The sequence below is a fragment of the Acanthisitta chloris genome, unplaced genomic scaffold (genome assembly GCF_000695815.1).
Source record: "Acanthisitta chloris isolate BGI_N310 unplaced genomic scaffold, ASM69581v1 scaffold10594, whole genome shotgun sequence".
Classification (NCBI taxonomy): domain Eukaryota; kingdom Metazoa; phylum Chordata; class Aves; order Passeriformes; family Acanthisittidae; genus Acanthisitta; species Acanthisitta chloris.
In genome coordinates, this window is record NW_008668795.1 from 17,401 (window position 1) to 40,234 (window position 22,834).

Genomic DNA, 22,834 nt, shown 5'->3' on the forward strand with positions numbered 1-22,834 from the left:
AAGGGCTGTTTGAGATCTGTTCATACTACTATTATGGGGGGAGGAGAGAGGGTGGTTGGTGTTGGTTTTTGGTATGGTTTGGGGTTTTTTTCTTTTTTAACCATGCCAGTTGTAATTCTTTAATACTGTGATTTCAGTCAGAAAGCTGGGGTTTGTAGTGCTTATTTCTCACTATTTTTTCCTGCTCTCTTCTGTCCCCCTACTCAGCTCTTGGCTTCCACAGCTGTGTGGATAGAGCTGTTTCTGGGTCTGTGCTGCTTCACAGAAATTATTTTAATCCACTGAATGAGTGAAAAACAAAGCAAAAAACCAACGGTGAGTGTGAAGGATATTTATTCCCCCTGATTGTGGCAGAGCAGAGCCCAACAGTGTGTTACAGTCTGCTGAGGAGGGAAGGGAGCCAGGCAAGAAGCTGGGGCTGTGCCTGGAGATGGGGGCTGGGAAGTCAGTCGGCAGTGATGGAGACCTTTCTCTTCTCACACCCTCAACTCCACGGGGAGATCCTTGACTGCAGTCTGCCTGCTCAGGGGAGCTCTCTTGTAGCAGCTTCTCTTCCAAGCTGCAGCCAGACATGGACACGTGAGCTGGCTGGGGAGCGTGCCAGTGGAGATGAGCAGTGGCAGCACACAAGAGGCACAAACTGATTGCATGTTGTCCCTGAACCACCCACTCCACAGCCCCCCAAGCATGTGAGCCCATCCATTCTACTTCCAGTGGGTGTTGCAGGCACTTGCATCTTTCCAGAGACAGGCCAGAGGGGCTCATAAAATTTCAGTCAGAGATTTCTCTCCTGGGCATTGATTTCCTCAAATTTACTTTTGTGTCAGACATTAAATGCTGTGAAATAAGACAGTGAGCATTACAGTAAATTTTCACAAAAAATGTCACATCAGAAACAGGCCAATTTTCCTACAGGCAGCATTAACTTTGGGGGCCAGTACTGTTTTGAGAAACTGCATGTCCACAAATCTTATGACTGGCTGTACATGGGGAGTGAGTGTTTGTCACACAGGTAGTTTGAGTGTAACAGCTTAAGGCAGGGCAAGGTTCTGTGAATGTAAATTGTATTGCAAAACTTTCTGGGGATTGCTTGGGCTTGTGCTATAATGTCATTTCTTTGAGTAACTATGATTTAATTTTTTGCATGTGTGAGAGTTGCATATGGAGCTGCTTAAGAAAAGGCAGCATAGATTTTATTCTATGCTGTTTATTTTTTAAATTATTGTGGCCTTAGAGTGATGAATAGCACATAATCCCAGAGTGGCAGGATTCAATCCTGGTAGTTTTTAAAAAAGACTTAGGGGGGTGATGTTGTGTCTGAGAAGCAGAGGGCAATATAAACAAAATAGCTGATTCAAAGTTAAGGTATTACCATCAGAAATTTCCCTAAAAGTCCTTGAATGTTGTCTCTTTAAAATAAGTCTAAATCATTCATCTTTCTGGAGACAGGCAGACTTTTAAATTGCTTTTCAAAGCCATAAAGAGCATAGAAACAGTAAATAGTCTAGTTTGTGTTTTAATCATTCAGAGACTTAGTAAAAATAACTTTGTTGTCAAGTTGTGCATTCCTCTGCTTTTGTACTTGTCCTTCTCTGACTGCTGACAGGTCACACTAATGGGGCTTCTGGAACAACTCCATACTTTTTGCAATCAGTTGAGAAAAAAGCATGAAAATTCATGGGGAGATGATCCTCTGCCTAGGTCACTTGTGTCTGCCCAAAATGAGACACCTACTCCACCACTTGTGACCACTTGTATTGAAAAAATCTGGATTTTTGTCACAGTTGAATAAAAGGTCTTTTTATTCGTGGATAGATATACTTTGTACTAAGGCTTCTTAGAAAAAGCAAATTAATAAAATGAAAGCATATATTGCAAAATGTAGGGAAGGAGACATTCTCTTTATGTATCTATATGTGGACACATCCATATCCTAGTGAGCAAGTTGTATTTTAAAAAATAAGTTTGAAACCTAAGTGTAATATGGATCTTTTGTTGATCTTGATGACTAAGCATATGGTGATTAACTACATCTATATTGATCTGAAAACTCAGTTTAGCTGAAAGAATACAGCAGGTCTATGGCACAATGGCATGTGCTGTGTGTGCTGCTTTCTACCCATGAAGTAGTTCCGCAAGAGGCTGTGCAAGATGTCATGCAGGCTGCTCAAGCACCAGCTGTACTCAAGTGGGCATGAGCTGGGGAGCTCTAGGGTTCATGGTATGGACTAGTTAAGTCTGCCTTTGACTCTGACTTGAGGCTGCCCTCCAAAAGTACAGAAAAAAATTGTGTGCCAAGTGACTGTCAGCAGTGGGGTGAAACAAAGAGGACAGAGCTCACATTCTCAGATGTTTTTAAAGATCTCATTATTAAGAGTATTTGCTTGGGTACACAATTAGGAGAGGGGGGGGAAAAAAACTGTGCTGTGAGCAAAATGTGCAGACATGGTGATGAGGAGGGTAAAGGGATAGCAAGAATGGGGTAAGTAGGGGAGGGCAGCTGTTCCTACTGCGGCCAGCTTTGCGATGACATGGGCAACAGTGTCTTGAAGATGCACAGTGGAATGGATGTGAAGGAGCATTTGTCAGGTTCAAACTGGAAATATATGAGAGTTATAAGTAGTGTTGCTTTCACTGGCCAAATTCATTTCATATATCAGTGCTTCCTCATACCCTACTGTTCCTTCTCCTTCATGATCCCTCTACAGCCTTCCTACTTCCCTGTCCCTGTCCTAACTCCCCTGCCTCAATGTGTTCCCCTTCCATCACCTGCTGTGCCACTGCAGCCTGTACTTGACAAGCTCTGTTTCCCCAAAATGGGGAAGGAGAGACATTCAAAAGCCCCTGTTCATCTTCTCCATTACAATTTTTCTGTTCCTAGCAGGAGGTAGCAGAGCCCTGTCTGGCTCCATGACCTTTTCTCCTAGGGCTCTGCACAATGCAGTCCCAAACGTGCCAACACATCATCTAACTGCATTTCTCTCCACCCTCTTTTCTGCTGCAGCATTGTTTCCTACCATCAGGGCCAATGAGGTCAGGGCTCTTGGCGCTTTTCTCATCCTTGCTCTGCCTGTTGTGTATTGCCCATCACTGTTGCTCTAACTTCCCAGATAACTGGCTCTCCTTTCACTCCTTAAGTTCTCCCCCTTTCTCATTTTTCTTTCTCTCTGGTTTTAAAAACACTATAGTGAAAGGAAGAAAGTTGTGAAGACAGAAGACCAATTTTAACCATGGTACAAGCAAATGCAGCTTCTGTTTCTTGGGCGTTATGTTTGCTAACTCCAGAGTGAGTTTAGCCTGTAACTGGCGCGGTTGAAAACTGTGGCAGGCAGAATTTGCATGTTTGCTTCCAAGGCAGCTGTGATAATAGCAGCCTAAACAGTTGCTCTTTCTGTGTCTTCTTTACAAAAATGATCTATTTTATCCATCAAAGAGGTGATTTGGCACAATGATGTTGCCTCTGTACAAGAACAATATCCTAGGCTGCTCACAGGTGTTGGATCTAAAGCCTCCTGGTACACTTTCTCCAGACTTTTGCACAAACTTGGATGTGGAGGCCAAATGGCAGCTCTGTGAGTTCTGGCCTCCTGCAGTCTCCCATGAAGAGTCTCTCAGTTTCTGTAGCTGCCTGGTGACATTATTTGAGCAGCAGTAAAATCCATAGCTAGTATATGCCACAACACAGGTGCTCCAAGAATACGATTCTTGATGACATAGAGTTTTTCATGACAGGGTATATGTGATGAACTCTTGATTAAAGGCTCCTGCTAAGAGCTTAGTGCTCTGGCTCATATATGTAAAAAAGGCCCTAGCCTTAGGTTCATAGAAATCATAGAATGGCTTAGGTAGGAAGGGACCTTAAAGATCATCTAGTTCCAACCCCGCTGCCATGGGGCAGAGATACCTTCCAAGAGATCACATTGCTCAGCCCCCCATCCAACCTGGCCTTGAACACTGCCAGGAATGGGACATCCACAACCTCTCTGGGCAACCTGTTTCAGTGTCTCACCACTCTCACAGTAAAGAACTTCCTCCTAATATCCAATGTAAACCTATTCTCTTTCAGTTTGAAGCCATTCCCCCCTTGTCCTATCCGTACATGCTGTTGGAAAAAGTCTCTTCATCTTCTTGAGAGAGAAGCCTTCTCTTCTCCAGGCTTGAACAACCCCAGTTCTCTTCAAGTTCCTGTTCTTGAAGTCAAGTTTGCCCTTTAGCTTTCGTGACTTTGTTAATGAAGTATCTGAGAGCAGGCAGCTAGACTAAACAGGATGTTGCAAGGCTAGAAATGGTAAATGGCATTTGCTTGTGCCATCCTTCTTCTTTGGGATTACTTCATGAACTGGATTTTTTGTGGAAATGGATGAAAAGTCAGTCTTTTTTGCAATACTGCTGATGTCTCCTGTTTTCTTCCTCCATTAGTAGGCAAAGCAAGAGGCTAAGTGGCAGCCTGGCACTTCCCAGGGGCTGTGTTTACATCACATGGAGAAGGTCCAGGCTCTCAATGGTAGGGTCCCCTCAGTGCATCAGTCACTTCCCTTATACAGTGTGCAAAACCTCCCCACCGAGAAGAAAAAGTACTCAGATAAATGTTACTTAAAACATGCTTTGATCCCTACAGTGGTTTGTCTTTTTTTTCTGCAGAAAATGGGTAATCTGTCCCCACCTTTAGAATGCACATTTTTATGAGACAGGCAAATCCACTTAAGTGACAGCGCTGTTTTTTTCTAAATTCTCACCCTGCATGTTAATCTCAGGTGAAACAAAATAGTTAGATTTATTTGGCATGTTTATTAGCAATCAAGCCTAAGAATTGTGCCTTCTGGTTGAACTCAGTAGACCCACAGCTTTGTGTAATTGAGACTGCAGCATGATAGAGAGTCCTGTTATGGCTTCGCATATTGATCAGTCCAATTTAATTTCCTCATGGGAGCTGGACCACACTAAGAATGTGGATTGTGTTGAAAGTTTGATATGCTGATTTTAACAAACCATCTCAAGGGCTTCTGGAACAGAGGCAATTATCAATACTGATACATGTTTCCTTTCATCAAAAGGTAAGGGCTCATTAATAGGCTCACAACAGCTGCTGTTTGCAACACATGACTTCTTTTTAAATTGACTTGGAGGTACTGTTTCCTCAACCTTACCATTTGGCTGTTTCCAGGAGGAAAAGAATTTTCCTTCCAGGCATTGATTTTAGTGGTATATGTGATAGCAGTATCTCCTGTACTGCTATATTCACTAGTTTGTTAACTGAAGCCTAGATTATATTTTAGAGTGATAGTCCCATCTCACTGTTTATTCCCATGTCTGAACAACCCACGCCAACAAATTGTGGTGTTTTACAACTTTTGAATTGTGTCAGATTACTAATGATGTCTGCTATTTTAAATGTTAGTATTACTGGTTAAATAGTCTCCTGTTATAACATTGGCAGTTAGCATTTTTATTTGTCGTTGGATATTTCAAAGATGTTTTTTAACTGTGTTTATTTTAGGCTCTCAGTTATGAGAAGGAAGCTCATTTTTGCTTCCCACTGTTGTACCTTTCCTATGCAAAAATCTTAACATTTCATTTATAACCTATTTGATGTAGGTGTGTTGTGGGTGTTAAATTCATGTTGCTATTTAATGCTGCAAATTGGATGTATGGAAAGAAAACATCATCAAGACAAACTGCTATGTTAAACTTGATTTTAAACACAGTTTTCAGATAAGTAGCTAGAAGTTTACTAATTGTAAATTAGTAATTGTTATCCTTAGGTATTGTTACAGAATTGTTATCCTTAGGTAATAACAGAATTGTTATCCTTAGGTAATAGCAGTTGCTTTTGTTTTGTTTATTCACCAGAAAACAATTTAAATCATTTAACCACTGCTTAGTGTTTTCTGATTTCATTTCCATTTCACACACATTATCTTAATAATTAGCACAGTTTTGCTCATTAATGCATGGATTGAAAACAGCAGCAACATATTTAAAGGAACATTGGAAAAAACCTTGTTTCCAGGCATGGATGAATGTGGATGGGTGAAGCCTAGAAAATACTGGAAAGGTAGCTGGGTTGCACCAAATGTAATTGACCAATGAACCAAACTCTTCAATATGCTCAAAATCCTATGTTGCACGTTTGATGCATCATGAGAAGTGGTACCTTACCTGATTTTTCTTCTTTTCCTGATGTCTGAACTTCTAGACTAATTTGTTCAAGGGAGAATTACAGTTTTCAAAATAGACAATAAATATTTAGCACTGATTACTGTTGCCTAAAATTGCAAGTCCAGTGTTTCTTAGGAGGTCAGAAATAGGAAGTTCAATGAAAAGAAATTAATTTTATTTCTCTATGTATCCTGGAATTCTTTTGAAGTTGTGACTCATATTTGAGCATTACTGGAATTCGTGGTACTGAAGATCCCATGAATGTTTAATGGGCAATGACTGGTATCATTACTGCCCCCCCAGGCTACTGTTTACTGTCACTTCTCTTCCCCAGTTAGCAATAACTGAAATGTGATGAGTGGGTTACTGTAAATTACCTTTAGCAATGATTAATTCAGATTAATCACCTGATTTTCCAAACACTTGAGCACTGAAAGAACGATAATGGTGTGAGAAGTCCCCTAAGCTTGCCTACTATTAAGTATATTCTGGATTTAGTTCTGCAGTCATAGTGATGGGGCTCATTCAGACTTTCCTAGTGTTGTGATGGAGCCAACATGCCTTTACCAACAAGTAGCTCCTTTGATTTCAGTGGCCTATAATCCTTATTAAAACTGTGCAGTTCAGAGTGGTAGGTGAAATGTCACAGATTAGCAAGATTAAGAGCAGTTCAAGGATGTTTCAGGCCTTTGCTTACTTCCTCCCTCCTTAAGTCTCTACGTATGTTCCTCTTGTCAGGGTCTGTTCCATGCAGCAACAACTGTAGATACCTGCTCAAACCACTGCACAGGGTAAAGGAGCAGAGTGTGCTTTTTAGGAAGGGGGTTTAATTGCATGCCTATTTTAAAGGTCATTATTGCAATATGTAGCTGGTTTACAGTACAGAATAGACATTTAAAGTAAACTATTTTTAGGAATACGAGTTCTGGAAAAATAAAAATTGATTATCTGATTCTAAAATGGAAGAAAATTAAGCAAACATTATAACACATGGGCATGTTCCCTATACCTGGAACATGTGTTAATTAAATGTTTTTTCTGTATAACTGGAATATATGTTAATTGCAGTCTTAAATAGTGGGACAGTAACACTGTTTATCCTTGATTTTAAACCTTAATGATATGTTTATTTACATAGGTCAATAGTTTTGGAAACTGAGGCCATGAAATGTAAAGTTATTCCCCTTTTTTTAATAATGTAAATTATCTTAAGTAATGCTATTTATTATTTCATCCTTAAATCTCTAGGTGCAGAAGTGTTGTATATGAACATGTCAGCCTATAACGAGGGTCGGCTTCAGTCATCTTTCTGGATTGTGGACAAACAGCACGTATACATCGGAAGTGCCAGCCTAGATTGGAGATCACTGGGACAGGTAATTTAATTGAAAAAATAACCCTATGCCCTTTGAGGGTGTAATGAGGGGAAAAAAAGTAACATTTTGAGGCCACTTGGCTAGCTCTGTTTTTTGATAGATTCCTGGCAAAGTGCCAGCATCAAAAACTGTACTGCCACAGTTTTGATGACTCTTCTGACTTGACAAAAGTATATTACTATAAATTTTGCTTATCTTCATTGTAACAGCTATCTTCCATGGTTATGCTTCAGGTTAAGTTTCAAAAATGTGATTGCTTTTTTTGATTTCTGCGATGATTTTGTTGTTTGAAGATTGTAAGTTCCAGTTTACTTATTTTTTAAAAAAAAGTGAGCAAAGTTGGTAAACAAACCATAATGGAAACTCTGTGGTAATACCATGTGCATGACCTGGTCCCTCTGATCTGCCATTTGAAAAAGCAAAACGAAAATTTCAAAGACTTTCAAATGGATAGTGGGTATTATCTTGGAATACCCACTAGCTTTGGGGAAGGGGAGATTTATTGGTACAGAAAGTCAAATAGCATCATGTTTTTGGAGGCTGTACGTGTTAGAGAGAATTCCATATTTTTATTCCTCTTAAGCATTAGAGTTGAAGGAAGTACACTAAGGCCTCTGCCAGCGACCAGTGCTGAGAACTCTCTAAGTCTGCCACCATTTTCAAGAAGTAATTCATCAGTAATGCAGCTTATTTGCCTTTTTGTAGGTATCCCTCTTTCTGCAACAGTCTCAGCATTGTTAATGGCTGTCATGTCAGTTTTTGCTGTACACCACTGACTGTGTGAGGCTGCTGTCAGTCACACCTACGGAGTGAAACCTGTGCTTTTAGATCTTGTAACTGAAATGCACAACAGTGTGGGGAAAGAAGCAGCCCTAGGTAGTTATCAGTAGCAGTAAAAAAGCTTACTTTCTAAATATGAGCAGAATCTCAGAAACACAGGAAGAATTTTGAACATAGGTTCTAATGGTTTTGTAAAGAAGGTGGTGTCTGTTAATTGGGTTGATGTTTTCGAGATTTGTTTTGAGCTAAGAGGCTGGAAGTCTGAATAAACACTAATCAGCCATTTTAGCAAAAGAAGAGTGAATAAATGCATTTTTTCTGTTCCTATGATACTAATTTATTTAAAAGGTAACCTTTTGAATGTTTACAAAGGAATCTGGAATACTGGTAGGAAAGACAATGTTGTTATCAAAGCAGGGAAAGTCTTTGCCAAGAGGATGTTGTATTTTTAGTCAATTTAGGAACATACAGTTTCAGCTTTTAGACAGTTTAGAAAATGTTTGTACATTGTCTGTGCCTCACGAGCTAAGCTGTTCTTATGTCATAACAAAATAGCTCTTCACAGGATTTATTTAGCTTATAAATAGTTTAGCTTTGAAGCCTCTTCTATTTGGAGTTTTGAGTACTGGTAAAAATAATAAATGTGGAGAAAAGAAGCACATCTTTCACACAGATTATCATATTATTATATTTAATGATTGTGTTTATGATCTTCACCACAGATGCTACAATTCCATATAGGTTTGGTCCTCTCATGCTGAAATAAATCTTAAGTCTTGTAACATACCTGCCTTAAACTTTGATACCAGTTATTTTTGGGCCAGTCTTTAAATGTGATTCCTCACCATTGATTTTATCACTCTTTTCTGCATACATTTGGAGGGTTTTTTTCTTATTGTCATATAGCAGTATATTTTTATATGTAGTTATAAGATGAATTTCAGAACAATATTTGTACAGAGCTAAAAGAAATCTCTCTGAATTTCAGTTAAAAAGAATCTGCTTTCAATTAGTTGAGAAATGGATGGTGGGGTTTCAGAAGAGCCTAAGGAAATTAGATGCTTGGCTTCGTTCACATTAGATATGAGTCTCCAATTCCCTTACCCCAGAGTTATAGGTTATTAAATCTGGGCAACTGTCAAAGAGATCTCATATGTTTTCCCATAATAATAATAATCTGTCTTGAACTTTTCACATAAGAGGCAAAATAAGCATAGAACTTTGTAATTTTATTCTGAGTGCTTTCCTCAAGCAAAATGCTTAGCACATGTGTGGGACCTAATCTTAAAACCCACAGTGAACTGAGCCTTCACTGGAGAAACACATCTCCCAGGGGTTCTCATTACCAGAGTCCCAGTGCAGCTGCAAATGAGGGATCAGGTCCCTCTTTTCTCCTTTCAAAGCAGCCTAAATGAGTAAGGCCTGAGTTTAACAGGTAAAATAGCAGAGCAGATAGCACCTGTCCAGACCATGCCCTTGCACTTGCACTGCCTGCAGTAATGAGATAGGAATTCTCAGTTTTGCAGCAAGAGGTAGGGGAATCACTGCAGATGTTTCCCATTATGTCCTGGTTTACCTGCAGGGAAAGGACTGTGAAAAGGCAGCCCAGGCTGTTGATGAGTCTCTTTAAAAGTTCATCTGACTTGTAGAGTGTCAGAACTGGTGGTTATTGAATCAGTAAGCCACTTGGGCACGTATTACTAGATCTTGACAGCAAATCACAGAATAAAGTAGGTCTCTGCTATTCTAGAAACATATGGTACTTTGGCCTGTCAAGCACAGCAGTTATCTTCTCACTCAACAAAACATCCAATGTGAGTCAGTCACCTTGGAGCTAACAATGTCTCATTATTTAGCAGCACAGTTCCGGTGTAAATTATGTGAGTGCCTCCATTTTCACACCTAGTAATATATAAAATGTCATTAAAAGCTTCAGATTTTAACTGTACATGGTTGTCATATCTTTTCACATGCCTTCCCCTGTATTTCCTACATGTATGTGTATTGCTTCCTCTCTACTGAAGCCTGGCATACATTCAGGCCAGTACACTGCATAGTTCACACAGGAGCACTTACCTGCTTTGCTGGTGTGGCAGCTGCACTGGAGATGCAGCAGGTCTCTATCGTGTCTCACTCTGGGCTATGGTCCCAGAGCTGACCTACCTCTTGCTTGCTAAGAGCCTAAAGGTGTAGAAAGCCTTGTGTGCTGTGGCAGTACAGAGCATTTGACATATGAGCATGCTAGAGAATATTTATGCAAAGTTACTGTGGTAGATGTGGGGTTAATTGCTATTTTGTCCCTTTGCATGGGGCTAAAAAAATACCTAAGTCTGTTAGCATCATTTGTCTCTTAGGAGCCTGAATCTAAAGCTGAAACAGTAATGTTACTTTTAACAGCTTCTTGGAAAACAGCATTAGGACTTACATGCTTTGTTTTTGCAATATTTGTGGAGAATTCTTCTCTGTGTTTATAAACTGGACAGTATAAATCAATCTCATATGAAGCTTTGTTGCCATTTTCTTGACTTTCTGGCACGGATGAGAAGCAATAGGTATATTTTCTTTAAAAGCAGATTTTCTGCATCAAGGAGAGACTTTCATATGCTGCATATATTACTTCAGGATATATTACCTTTAAAGTTGCATATATCCTTGTGCATCTGCTGTCAAAGTTTTAATGCTTAGCCAGAGTCTCAGCTTTGCAATTGTGGCCAAAGCTGAGAGCACATCATTGCTTTTCAAGTAAAACTGTGTTTCAGTTAGATTGCAAGTTTGTTAAAACTCTAATGATTCTAGCTGAAATCATCTGTGCCAGCTATCTGCTTCAGTCTGAAATCAAACCCCACAGGCAAATGTAAAGTATTGTTGTAGACTCCCTGTAAACAAGGTTTTACAAAAATTGTATGTGTTCTCATTCATAGTGAAATATTTTCATCTTTTCTTCAAGTAAGTCTAGATTTTGTGTCAGGGATGCATCTTTTTTTGTAGTTTTCAATATATCCAAATATTGCCCAACTACATAACCCACTGAAAACTGAGGGTTATGAACAACCAGAGTTTTTGACACTTTCTTAGGACATGTACCACTTTCTTAAAGAGAGTAAGCTGTGTAAGATTTTATTAGTGAAATAACCTAGATTCTTGCTGGTAATTTTTTATAAACTGATACACTGGTGCCAAAATCATATAAATAATGTGTCTTACACATTTACCTGCTTGATGAAGGATATCTGCAGAGATGGTCTCTTATTCTGTGTGGTGCCAATCTGCCTTCAAAATGTGATTTATGGGGGGAAGTAGAAGAGGAAAATTATTAAGATAACATTTTAAATCACATTTTGAACTTTTTATTTCACGTAGATGTATGTGATCAACTGTGCATCTTCCGTCTTCCATTTCACTGACATGCATTTGATAATGGATGCAGCTGATAAAGTGTTTTCCCAGAGTACCCACACTCTCACCTACTAAGAAGTTAGGCTTGTAACCATTGAAGAAGCCAGGGAACATCTTTGGGCCATAGCTGTGCAACCTACTTAAATATATATTTAAGATAACAGCATGTTGAAGTCTATTTTTATTCTGCAAAATACGTGTGTCTATGTTAAAATGTTTGGCTGAAAAATGATTCACTCAAACATATCTAAAATTGGGTATGCATACTGATTAATTTTTGCCTGTGGCTTGAACTAATAACAATCAAGGTGGCCATGGTGCTGTATTCCAGTTTCTAGTTTCTTTACTGGGTAGCTTATTAATATACTTAATAAAAGAAATTGGTTATATAACAGTTATTATAATCTATAATATTAATGCAGAGCAAGAGCTAACAAAACGTGTCATATATTTCTTTTGTTCCACAACTATCTCCAATAGTTCCAGCAAAGCTTGAAAATGCATTTAGCTCCTTAATTCTCTTAAGGAGCATAAGGTTTGTAATACATATGAACCTTTAATCAGCTCAAGAAACACTTTTGGAGCTCTTCATACTAACAACATTTTTGGAAAAGTTTTATTCACACATGAATAATTGAATCCAATGGGCAAACAACACTAATGGATTAGTTGTAACACTTCAGAAAAATGCATTTATGTGCAACAAATAATCAGCGCTTGGAAAATTCCATTACTGAAAATTACGGAAACAAGTAAAATTAATCCAGTTGTCTGTGGGGAGTGGTCTGGCTGCTTTCAGCAAGGCTCCAGCATGTCTGGGCTAGTCAAGGGATGTGTTAACTTGTTGCCCAAAGGCCTTGGGAGAGGGGGAGGTGTGGACCCCTGAACAGAAAGCGCCTGCGTGCTGGCTCACCAGCCCCCAGTTGGGATGTTGCTGGGGTAAACAAGTTGTTGTGCCTTAGGTTGACCAGTTGGTACACACCTAATGTTTTGAACAAGCCAATCAGCAGGGAATATGCTAAGCAAAGGGACTATAAGGGTCTGTGAAAAACAACAATAAACGGACATGTTGCTCGCATCAAGCTGCGTCCCGTCTCTCCATCGCGGCAGTTGTCTTCACTGGAATTGAAATCAGGCTATCACTAGTCTTGTAGGAAAAACAAAACAAAAAAACCAAACAAGCAAGCAAAAAAAATCCAAACAAAAAAAGGCCCTTAAATCATGAATACTAACAGGTACCAGGTAGCTGACTGTATTTGTGGAGGTTAGTGCCCAAATTTGAACATTTAAGGTCTCAAATAGGAGCTTATCTCTTGCTCCCTGAAATTGTAGAGTCTGACTCTAAACACCTGGACTAAATGAACGTGGCATGTCTGAAGTCCTCCAGTTAATGAAGGGATATGAGACAGAGAGTTAGGAGGCTGATCATGCCTTGTGCTCATGTACAGAAGCTGTTTAGATTGGGGAATGAGTCTTGGGCTACCAGAAAGAAGTGACCTTGAAACAAAGAAGGGGACCTGAAAAGAAGAAGGTGAAGTTCCTGGCTGGAGGAAAAGTCCTTGAATTGGGAGAGATCCTGGAGATTAGAGATCTGTGAGGAAGACTGAAGCCAGGGGATGCATCAAGGACACTGGTGATGCCTGAGACAGATAACAGTGAGCAGCCATGCAGTGGGGACCTACCCAACTTTCTGCTCAGCATCTAGAGCCAGCAGCCAACTCCCTGCAGGAATGGAAGGTATGGATGGAAGGTGTGAAATATAATCAAGTAGTTGGAAAATCTCCCATCTTGTTGATTCCTAAGCAAACCGCAGTACCCAGACCCACTGCAAGTAGTCATTTACTCTACCTTGCCTGAGACATCTGAAAAGCATTATCTCAAAAATTCCTGCTTAAATTTTGGCTCAGCTGATGCTGAGGAAAAGTTCCTAAGCAGACCCATGATTTTTTCTCTTAGCTGTGTAAAAACTGCTAGCGGAGGATTTCTTTTTTTTAAGATGCCACTCGAGTCCATATATTTTCTGGATTGTTCATTCTTCTGATTGTCTTAAAATCAGATCAGTTTAAGCTGAATGGCTGCAAGATGGGATTTTTTAAGGACAAAAAAACCCAACCAGGCTGGGAAACATACCTTTTTTTAAGGAAAAAAAAATAACCACATGGACTTGTTCTCATTTACCCATTAATTTCATGTCTTTGTTGGATTCTTTGTGTGATTTGTTTCACCAATGTAAAGTAAGGTGTCAGAAAGGTATTTGATTTCTCTTTATCTTAAAAATCTGTCAGGAGGAAGACTGAAAAAATAATACCTGGTGTCTTCACCTATGTATTCCATTAGAAAGACATATTAATTCTTGGTAAATGTAAATTGTAAATGTAAATTCTTGCTCTTATGAGCATATTTTTTTTACCTTCTTTCATGAAATGAAGTTAGTAGAAGTTTATCTAATCATCTCTGTTGCAAAGGATGAATGATTTGTTCCCACTGGCTCTCAGCAGTGCCTTGGAGCACTTTCTACATTGTCCCATGTGACAGTTGGGTATCTGACAGGACTACTAAACAACAGTAGTTCCTTTTCAGGCAGTTTTCTCTCCATCCTCTTCTTACTCTCTTGTTGTTATAAGTTAGAAACTGCTGGTGGTATCTACATAATTTCAGGTAATTAGAAAATCAGATAAACTGTTCCAACACTTTTTATGAGGTTGGAAACAGAGACCTTTGTTATCTGAAGAGTTTTTACTTGATGCATGTAAGATGTTTAATAAATACACAAGAGGGCCAAAATACTGTAGAAGGAGAGATGTGACAGTGCATGACTGAGAAACTCTCTGTGGAGTATTTGTTCATTATGATTATTAGTATGTAAAACATACTTGTCTCTTTAGGATTGACTCCTATAGTACATGAAAGTTGTAGCAATTATGAATTATCAATTACACTTCAAGAACAAGAAATTAGCTGCCTAATTCATTTATTCTGTTAATAATTCAGTTGAGTCAACAGTCAAATTAGCTGAGATGGAGAGCTATGAAAGTGATTCAAATAGATTTATTAAGCATCTGTAGATACAACAGATAAACAAAGTTATGTGTTTATGATAAATATTAATAATCTAGTGCATACTTACAGTGAAAGTATATTTGATTCTGAATTTTCTGAAATTGGGAAACCTAGGCATTGGGGGGGGAAAAAACCAACCCAAAACTTCAGTTGGTCAAAAGATACACTTTTTGTATGTCTCAATTTTAAGTAAAAACTGATAAGTCAATATTTTATTTGTTTTACTATGAGTTAGGTTTTTGAACTTAGCTATAGGAAGGCTTGCTTGAAATGTTGCAGTGTGTCTTGCTTGTTATCACCAATCAGGACAGAACTGGTTTGAGAAATAATAGGGGTTTCAATCTAGTTGTTCAGGCTCTCCTCCCTATAACATAGGAAAAAGGAGACAAAAGCAGCAGTCTGAATTCATCTGTACCACCTTCTCCTCCTCTTGTCTTTTGTGACAAGAAGACTGATAAAACCCAAACTCTTTTTCATCCTACTCTGAGATAATAATAGTTGGTGGATGATGGTATCTTGGTTATTAAGAGCTGCACCTAAAAGGGCAGGTTTGGGGCAATTTATGAGTGTGGGAATATTGGAGGAGAAACCCTTTGATTGCATGTAGGGGTAAAATCAATTGGAAGGAATCCACTTGGTTCTTTACTCAAAGGTCTCATCCCAATTACACTGAGGAGATTTATGTGGAGGAGACATAGCTCAAAGGCCACAATTACAAGTGACAAAACTCATCCCAGGATTATCCCTTCTTTTGGTGTTCATTTCTGGGGATATAGATCCTAATAAAAAATTAGCCCAAATTCAAGAATCAATGGAATGCTGCCAGGAGCAAATACAACCTGTGTTTCTTTTTATGTATGTCTCTCAGGGAAAGGGGAATGATCATTTCTTCAAATTCTATTCTTGAACGTTGTATTTTCTATTTATTTGTGTGAGCAAAATTGTCCTCCCATAAACCCAAAATATAATAATTACTGGATTTCTGTATGTCTAAAACTACATCATGATGATCATATTTGTTTTCAGTTTCCCCAAAATCTTGCTATAATAGAGCCACCTCTCAGAACTGATCAGAGACAGGATCTTCAACATTTGCAGTTTCTGTTGATAACAGTTGCGTCCTATCTTTACAGAACTGCAAAGAGCAAAAAGCACACTATAATCAGTAATTTTTTTCAACTTTTATCTAAATGAGTCTCTTGAAGTTATGTAATGGTGCATCTGGTCCTTTTGAGATAAGATACTTTGTCTGACAGTGGAATTACATCTTTTCAGTCAAGCCAAAGTTATATTGAGAGTTTCCATTTGATATGAAGTTGTTCTAATGTGAACTATGGTTATGTCCCTAATGTGCACTTTGTCATCTTCTAATAATTTGCTTAATTTTCTTACCATCCCAGTGGTATTCAGTATCATACTGCTATTAGTAAGCTGAGCACAGTCTCAAGTGACCTTTAACATGAAGCAAGGCTCTTTCAACTTTGTCATCCACCAAGGTTCAATCAGATGGGTTGACTCAGATGGGTAAATATTAGACTGAAAGTACAGGCAACATAATATTAGTATATTCTATCTAAATTCTTATTTCTGTGTTAATAAATCTCTCTTATATAAAACAATGAATAACTGCTTCTAAAAAGCTTTGATATGCTGTTATCCATGTGATCCAATCCTTAAAAAAAAAAATCTCATCTGATTTATTTCTGTGGGATTATTTCCTGAACTAGCTAATATTATAAAGATAACATGAAAGTGCAACCCAGATCTTCAAGCATAGGTGAAAGAGTCAAGATGTGAAAAAAACCTGTGTAAGGAGATATTACAGACCTGTATTAGCAATTACTTACTTTTTAGTAATGTATTACTTTTTTCTGTTTCTTGCTGCATAGAAAGCTAGTTGTGTTATCAGAACTGTGCTGTGATGATACTACAGCTTATCCTTCAATGGACAGGCTGAAAATGCATTTATTTTTTTCATGAAGAGCTTTTGGCTAGGGTTTCTATTGCTGACTAAGTCTAGACCAGTTTAGTGACTGATATTTTTTTTTAAATAAATTTCAGTGAGGCAAATGGACTATTTGTCTCCTGCTTGCCATTGCTGTGCACTGCAAACAGAGGGCTGGCTAAAGCTGGGCAGGAGCATGGGTCATGTGGCTGCTCCACTTGTGTCTTGTATGTGCTTTGTTACTGCCTGGTAGTGCCCTTTGTTCCTCCTTACTCCGGTGGGCTTCTGGTTTTGTGATTTAGCAACTAAAACCAGCCTGGGACTATATATTCACCCTGCACTTGGAGCCAAAAAGTCTTCTTATGCCTCCTCAGCTTGGCTAGTTTCTCTAGATGCAGAGCTGACTCCCAGGTCTGAGACGCTAGGAAGCTATTCCTGTTTACCATACTTCTCTCACTGTTGTGCTCCATGCATCATCTGCATTATGTGTTTGCATTTAGTGTAAGAGAGGGCAAAATACAGCAACAGCTTGCTGCATGATTCTATTTGACCTCTGTTGACTGTAGGAGTATGTAGGAGTCACTGTTTCTGACTTCTGAAATTGCAGATCTAGTCTCATCTTTTTTGTTTCTTACAATTCTGTGAAAGTTCTGTATAACAGGTTTCCCTACTGTTGGAGTAACCAATAACAAATTGTGAATCAGAAAGTAATAAACCTGCAGAGTAAAATGATGGAATATTCAGATTGAACAAATAGACTCACTTCTTGCCAAATCAGCACGGCATTTTCAGGTAGTTGGATACCTAAATACCTGCTGAATACCCTGCTGAGAACAAGAGTAGGTTTAGATTGGATATTAAGAAGAATTTATTTACTGTGAAGGTAGTGTAGTGAGGCAACAGGTTGCTCAGAGAATATGTGGATGCCTCACCCCTGGAGGTGGTTGGAAGGAGCCCTGAGCAACCTGGTCTAGTGAATTGCATCCCTACCTACGGCAGGATGGTTGTGACTAGATGATCTTTATGGTTGCTTCCAACCTGAACCATTCCATGATTCTATTTTCCTCTCATGACTTTTCCTTTAGTTGCTGTGGAAGTTCCATAAGACAGGTTTTCCTGCCATTGGAGTAAACAATAAGAAATTGTAAATCAATAAAGAATAAACTAGCAGAGCAAAATGATGGAATATTCAGTTTGAACAGATCAATTCACTTCTTTCCAAAGCAGCAGGGGATATTCAGGTAGTTGTATCTCTACAATCCAACAGAATAAAGAAAGTTCTTTCTCCAGGAAAACTAACCTCATGATCATTTGCTTGCTTTTTAATATTTGCCATGCCATTGCTATGTCTTAATTAAGTCATAGAAGATGTTGCAAAGAGAGTGTGACTGGTTCTGGTTTATGGCTGGGGCCTCACGTTACAGATAGTATCAGTGGATTAGGATGATCAGACTCAAGAGTTTTGGATGGTTTCTAGAAGTGCTGCAACTGAAGGCATGCAGGAATTTGGTGGCAGAACACACACTGTGCACCACTGCACACAGGATAGAAAATCATACATACAAGTGCATGCAAAACAAGAGACAGCTTGGAAGACACCTGCTATCTCAAGGCAAACAGTCTGGCAGTGTGACAAATAGACAGCACTGGTGAGGCGTACTTGAATGAGTCCATGGCCTAGGGCTAAGACTAAGTAGCTTAAAAGTTAACCTGTTGAAACTTGCCAAAACTGTTTGGGAGGGCTTCCTGCATCTGGCTCAACAGCTGGTGGTAGAGCCTGAAATAATCAGTAAACTTACATGGATGTAAGAAAATTACTAAGTCCACCACTTTCCCAAAAATATGATTTGTTATGCTGAAAGAGAACTTGTTCATTAAAACCCAGCTGAATCTCTGAGGAAGAGCTAATGCACCACAGTCTATTCTGTCATCTTCCACAAGAACTTGCTGGCAACTAACCTTGGTCAGTGATGTTAATGAATGAAGGCAGATTCCTCTCAGAGAGACTTAGTTATTAGCACACCCCATCAGATCGATCTTGTTCAACTAAACAAGCAAATAATCATGAAAGTGTAATATCAATATGTGGTTCCCCCCGTGCAGACACACTGATATTGCACAGATGACAGTTCCCTTCTAGAAAAATGTCTTCATTCAGAACTCTCAACTCCAAAAAGTTCCCAAATGGAGCCAAATCACCTCCTGCTTTAACAGCTGAATCCTTTCATGGAAAACTGGATTTAGTATTGTCCTGTGAAAAAGACACACAGTAAATCAGGCTGAAGTACCATGCCATAAATCTTCATGAGTCAGGGCAAAGAAGGACAATCATTTCAATCATTCTATAAAAGAAAAATGGTTCTGCAGTTTGGTATAAAATCTCATCTTTCTATACCCATAAGTCATCAAGCAGAACAAAACAGACTCTGACAAAGCATTCTTTCCATATGAATGTGCAGCATTAATGTCATCGGTAACCTTTTCAGATTTTGATATTGTCGTCATAACCATCAAGGCCTGATTTGGAAGTCATCATGCAGTCACCTTTCTTAACCTTTCTAAGTAAACAGTAGTCATCTAAACAGTGAAATCATTGATGTTTCCCTAGAACTGCTCAGTGGCAAACTATTAGTCCTTGCTTGAGGGAGGTATATTGGGCAGGCAGCACTTGCAAACAGAATTGTTAAGTGTGTCTTCGGAAAACTGCAGAAGTCATGAGAATCACAGTACTGGACAGGCAAGTTTTTCTAATCAGTGTGATGACTTATTAGCAATTTCTTTCAGATTTGATGCTGGAACACCTCACTTACAAGAAAATGCTGAGGAAACTGGGACTGGATAACTGAGAGGGGATCACATTAATGTCTATAAGTGTCTGAAGGGAGAGTGCCAGGAAGATGGGGCCAGGCCCTGCTCAGTGGTGCCAAACAATAGGGCAAGAGGCAATGGGCAGAAACTGATGAACAGGAAGTTCCACCTGAACGTGAGGAAGACTTCTTTACTGTGTGGGTGACCACACAATAGAACAGAATGCCCAGAGAGGTTGTGAATTCTCCCTCGCTGGAGATATTCCAGAACCATCTGGACGTAATCCTGTGCAGTGTGCTTTACAGTGACCCTGCTTGAGCAGGGAAGCTAGACTAGGTGACCTTCAGTGGTCCCTTCCAATCTTACCCATTCTGTGGTTCTGTATGTGTTCCAGATTTTACTGTTACAGTCAGGAGGCACAAAGAGGATATAATAATTTAATTACAGACTTTCTTCCTAGGAGCATATACCAGGACCATATATTTACAGGAGACATTGCTTCCATGTTGAAGCAGCCAGAAACCCCACACATACCTAAGGTGGCTCCTCAGAAGAACAGGGCAAAGAGCAACAATGGTCTTCTGAAACAGATTTTCATATCAGCTAGCCATTGTCCTGGGGCTGCCTGTCTACTGTTTTGCTAAATTGCCTTACCTGTCTAAACTGCTTGGATTCCTAGCTTACTGCAAGGTCCTGTACACTGAACTTAATCAAGGCTCAGCCAAAATTAATTAGTGCCTTTGGTCCTCTGCTTTCACCAAGGCAAAAAGGTTTCTAATTCTGATCAGGTAGTCTGGCAAAGGCTCAGCAGTTATAGCAATAATTCATAGGCAATGTCATTGTACCAGTCTGTGTGCCCAGCATGCCTGCCACCAGTCTCTATTCAGTTCGCAAAAGGAAAACCCACTGTGTATGTTAGAAATGTTATAAATAATGCAACCAATTAGTCAACTAAGTGCTGTTGTATTTCCCTGAAGGCCATGGATCTGAAAGCCCCAAAGAAACTGTGTGCTTTGAGAAAAACATTTAGACATAAATACTTCCCTTACTCTGAGGTCAGCCCTTTGCACTCTCCCCTCTCTGTTGTACAGCAGAAGACATAGGGAGACTGCCCTTTGCAGCATTACATAGAGTGAGAACAAATGCTAAGAGCTCATGCTGTAATTTCCAGCTGTGTGAGGATAATGCAAGATAAGGGCTGACAGGACAGGCTCAGATGCAGGGAAGATGGAAAGAGGCTGTGAGAGATATGTGCATGCACATGGTGAAGGAGAGTCCAGGCCTTTTCAGAGGCTACCAGGATATTTCACTTCACTTTTTAGATTTTTTTATGGTTCCACTGAAGTATTTTTAATGTCATATGAATGACACCAGTACTGAAATTTGATGCAGCTTTTTAATAATGGAGACCAGCACAATGTGGTCCTTTCCTTCCCAGCCTGCACTTTTCTTAGAATAAGGAACAAAAATTGTGCTTCAAAAAAGAAACAGAATCAAATTAGAATTCAAATTAATTAGATTTCCTGCAGTAAAACAAGGAATAAATCAAATGTGAGCCTGGAAAAATGTTTTCTTGCAGTTGCAAGCTTGCATTTCCCCTAAAGAGATACTTCTGCATGCTTTGAGGGGGTAATGAAACTCTAAACTCAAAAGTCACTTGAAAATGATAAATTATGCTGTGATTATGCCAAGTGATATTAATTATGCTGATAGATTATATAGCAAGGAATTAGGAATTTTTATTCAGTTCTGCTGATAGATTATATAGCAAGGAATTTTTAACTGATTCAGTTCTGCCTTCTGGGTTGCTCTGACAATTAGCAATGTGTCAGGCTTTGTTTGTTAGTGAGCTTTATCAACAGCAGTAAGAGAGCAAACTTGCACCCACAATGGTTTCTACGTGAACATCATCACAGAGTGATCCATGGTTTAGATTATATTTGAATTGTTTGTACAAACAGATTTATTTTTGCTGAGTTTTCCATATCAGTAGAGCAGATGGCTGAAGATGAAAGATTATGATGGGGCTTTTTTCTAATGTGACAAGGACAAGGGGGGATTTCTGTTTTTCTGCCTTGAAGATACATGGCTACCTCTTCCTCACAAAGGTCTTTTTAAACTACACCATTTTAAACCATTTCTGCCTGGATGTCTAGCTTGCAATGCATCTCAGCAGCAGTACCTTTCAGCAGAAATGAAATGCTGAACCTAAGTTTTTTTCTCAGCGTGGTTTTCACTCAAGTGAAGTAGGGCATCACTGTGCAGTTTCGCATTCTGTGGACCAGCAGAAAAAGGAAGGGGACACAAAAATTAGCAGCTCCTAAAAGCTTCTCTGCCTGATTGTGGCAGCTTTTTGCGTTAGGTAGTATTAGTAAAAATACTTAGGAAGTTTTAACTTCCTGGGGCTTTTATTCTACAAGAACTACAGACCCAAGTCGATCAATTGTACTTTCTAAAGGTGAGAATTAAAGACCAGTGGACTGCAAGTGACTGCCAATTCAAATGTATTTTGTCAGCTTCAATGGGGTACAGTCAGTCCACTTATGTCCCTTCCTTTCCTTTAACGAAAACATGTCATGGCTTTATAGCAACATTCAGTGCCAGTGCTGGGTGCATTCTCTATCAAATGCATCACCTCCTCTTGGTCACATGCCCAGATTTATTTCCAGCACAGTGGCCTGAGTGACAGTTTTCCATTTTCAGTGAGATCGAGTTCCCAGCTGAGTTTGATGCTGCACTCTTTTGTCAAGTGGAAGGGACATTTTTTCTAGTTCTTTAGAAATTCTGCCTGGTGATTATTTTCAAATCACTAAAACCAAGATGATAGAAAATTAACGTTTGGCCTGAGACAACAGAAACATAAAACCTGCACAAATGTGGGACATAGGCCAGGTACAAGAGAGATCCAAGTGCAAGACTCACAAAGTGATTCATTGGAGAATGGTTAAGAGTTGAATCTAGGATTTTCTAAATACCATTTATTCAATCAAAGGGACTGTAGAAAATGGGAATAGTCACACAACTAAACAATGAAACCATTAATCTCAAAATTTTACTTGTTTGTATTCTCTGACTAATCTTCAAAAGCAGTTTGTGGTTGTCAAAATAATAGAGAATTCAAGAACATTTATTACACCCTAGATGATATTTTGGACATCCAAATATGCTGTTAATTTAGATTTATTCACTCTCTGATAGTTTAAGTTAAACAGAGTTTTACTAGCATCCTGAGAATATAGTGTTTTGCACTGTATTATTAGTCAAGCAGAGAGGGAGGGGTCTGACTCAGGAATGCAAGGATCAGTTGCAA

The 22,834-nt window shown here is 39.1% G+C and overlaps 1 protein-coding gene across 1 annotated transcript in view; it reads left to right on the plus strand.

Annotated features, from left to right (window-relative positions):
* The window catches only part of PLD5 (phospholipase D family, member 5), a 54,821-nt gene that overhangs the window by 12,459 nt on the left and 19,528 nt on the right, over positions 1 to 22,834 (plus strand). The window contains exon 2 of the mRNA XM_009073076.1: positions 7,408 to 7,535. Within this exon, the coding sequence (XP_009071324.1) occupies positions 7,425 to 7,535 (111 nt within the window). The 5' untranslated portion in view covers positions 7,408 to 7,424. The remainder of the gene's footprint in view (positions 1 to 7,407; positions 7,536 to 22,834) is intronic.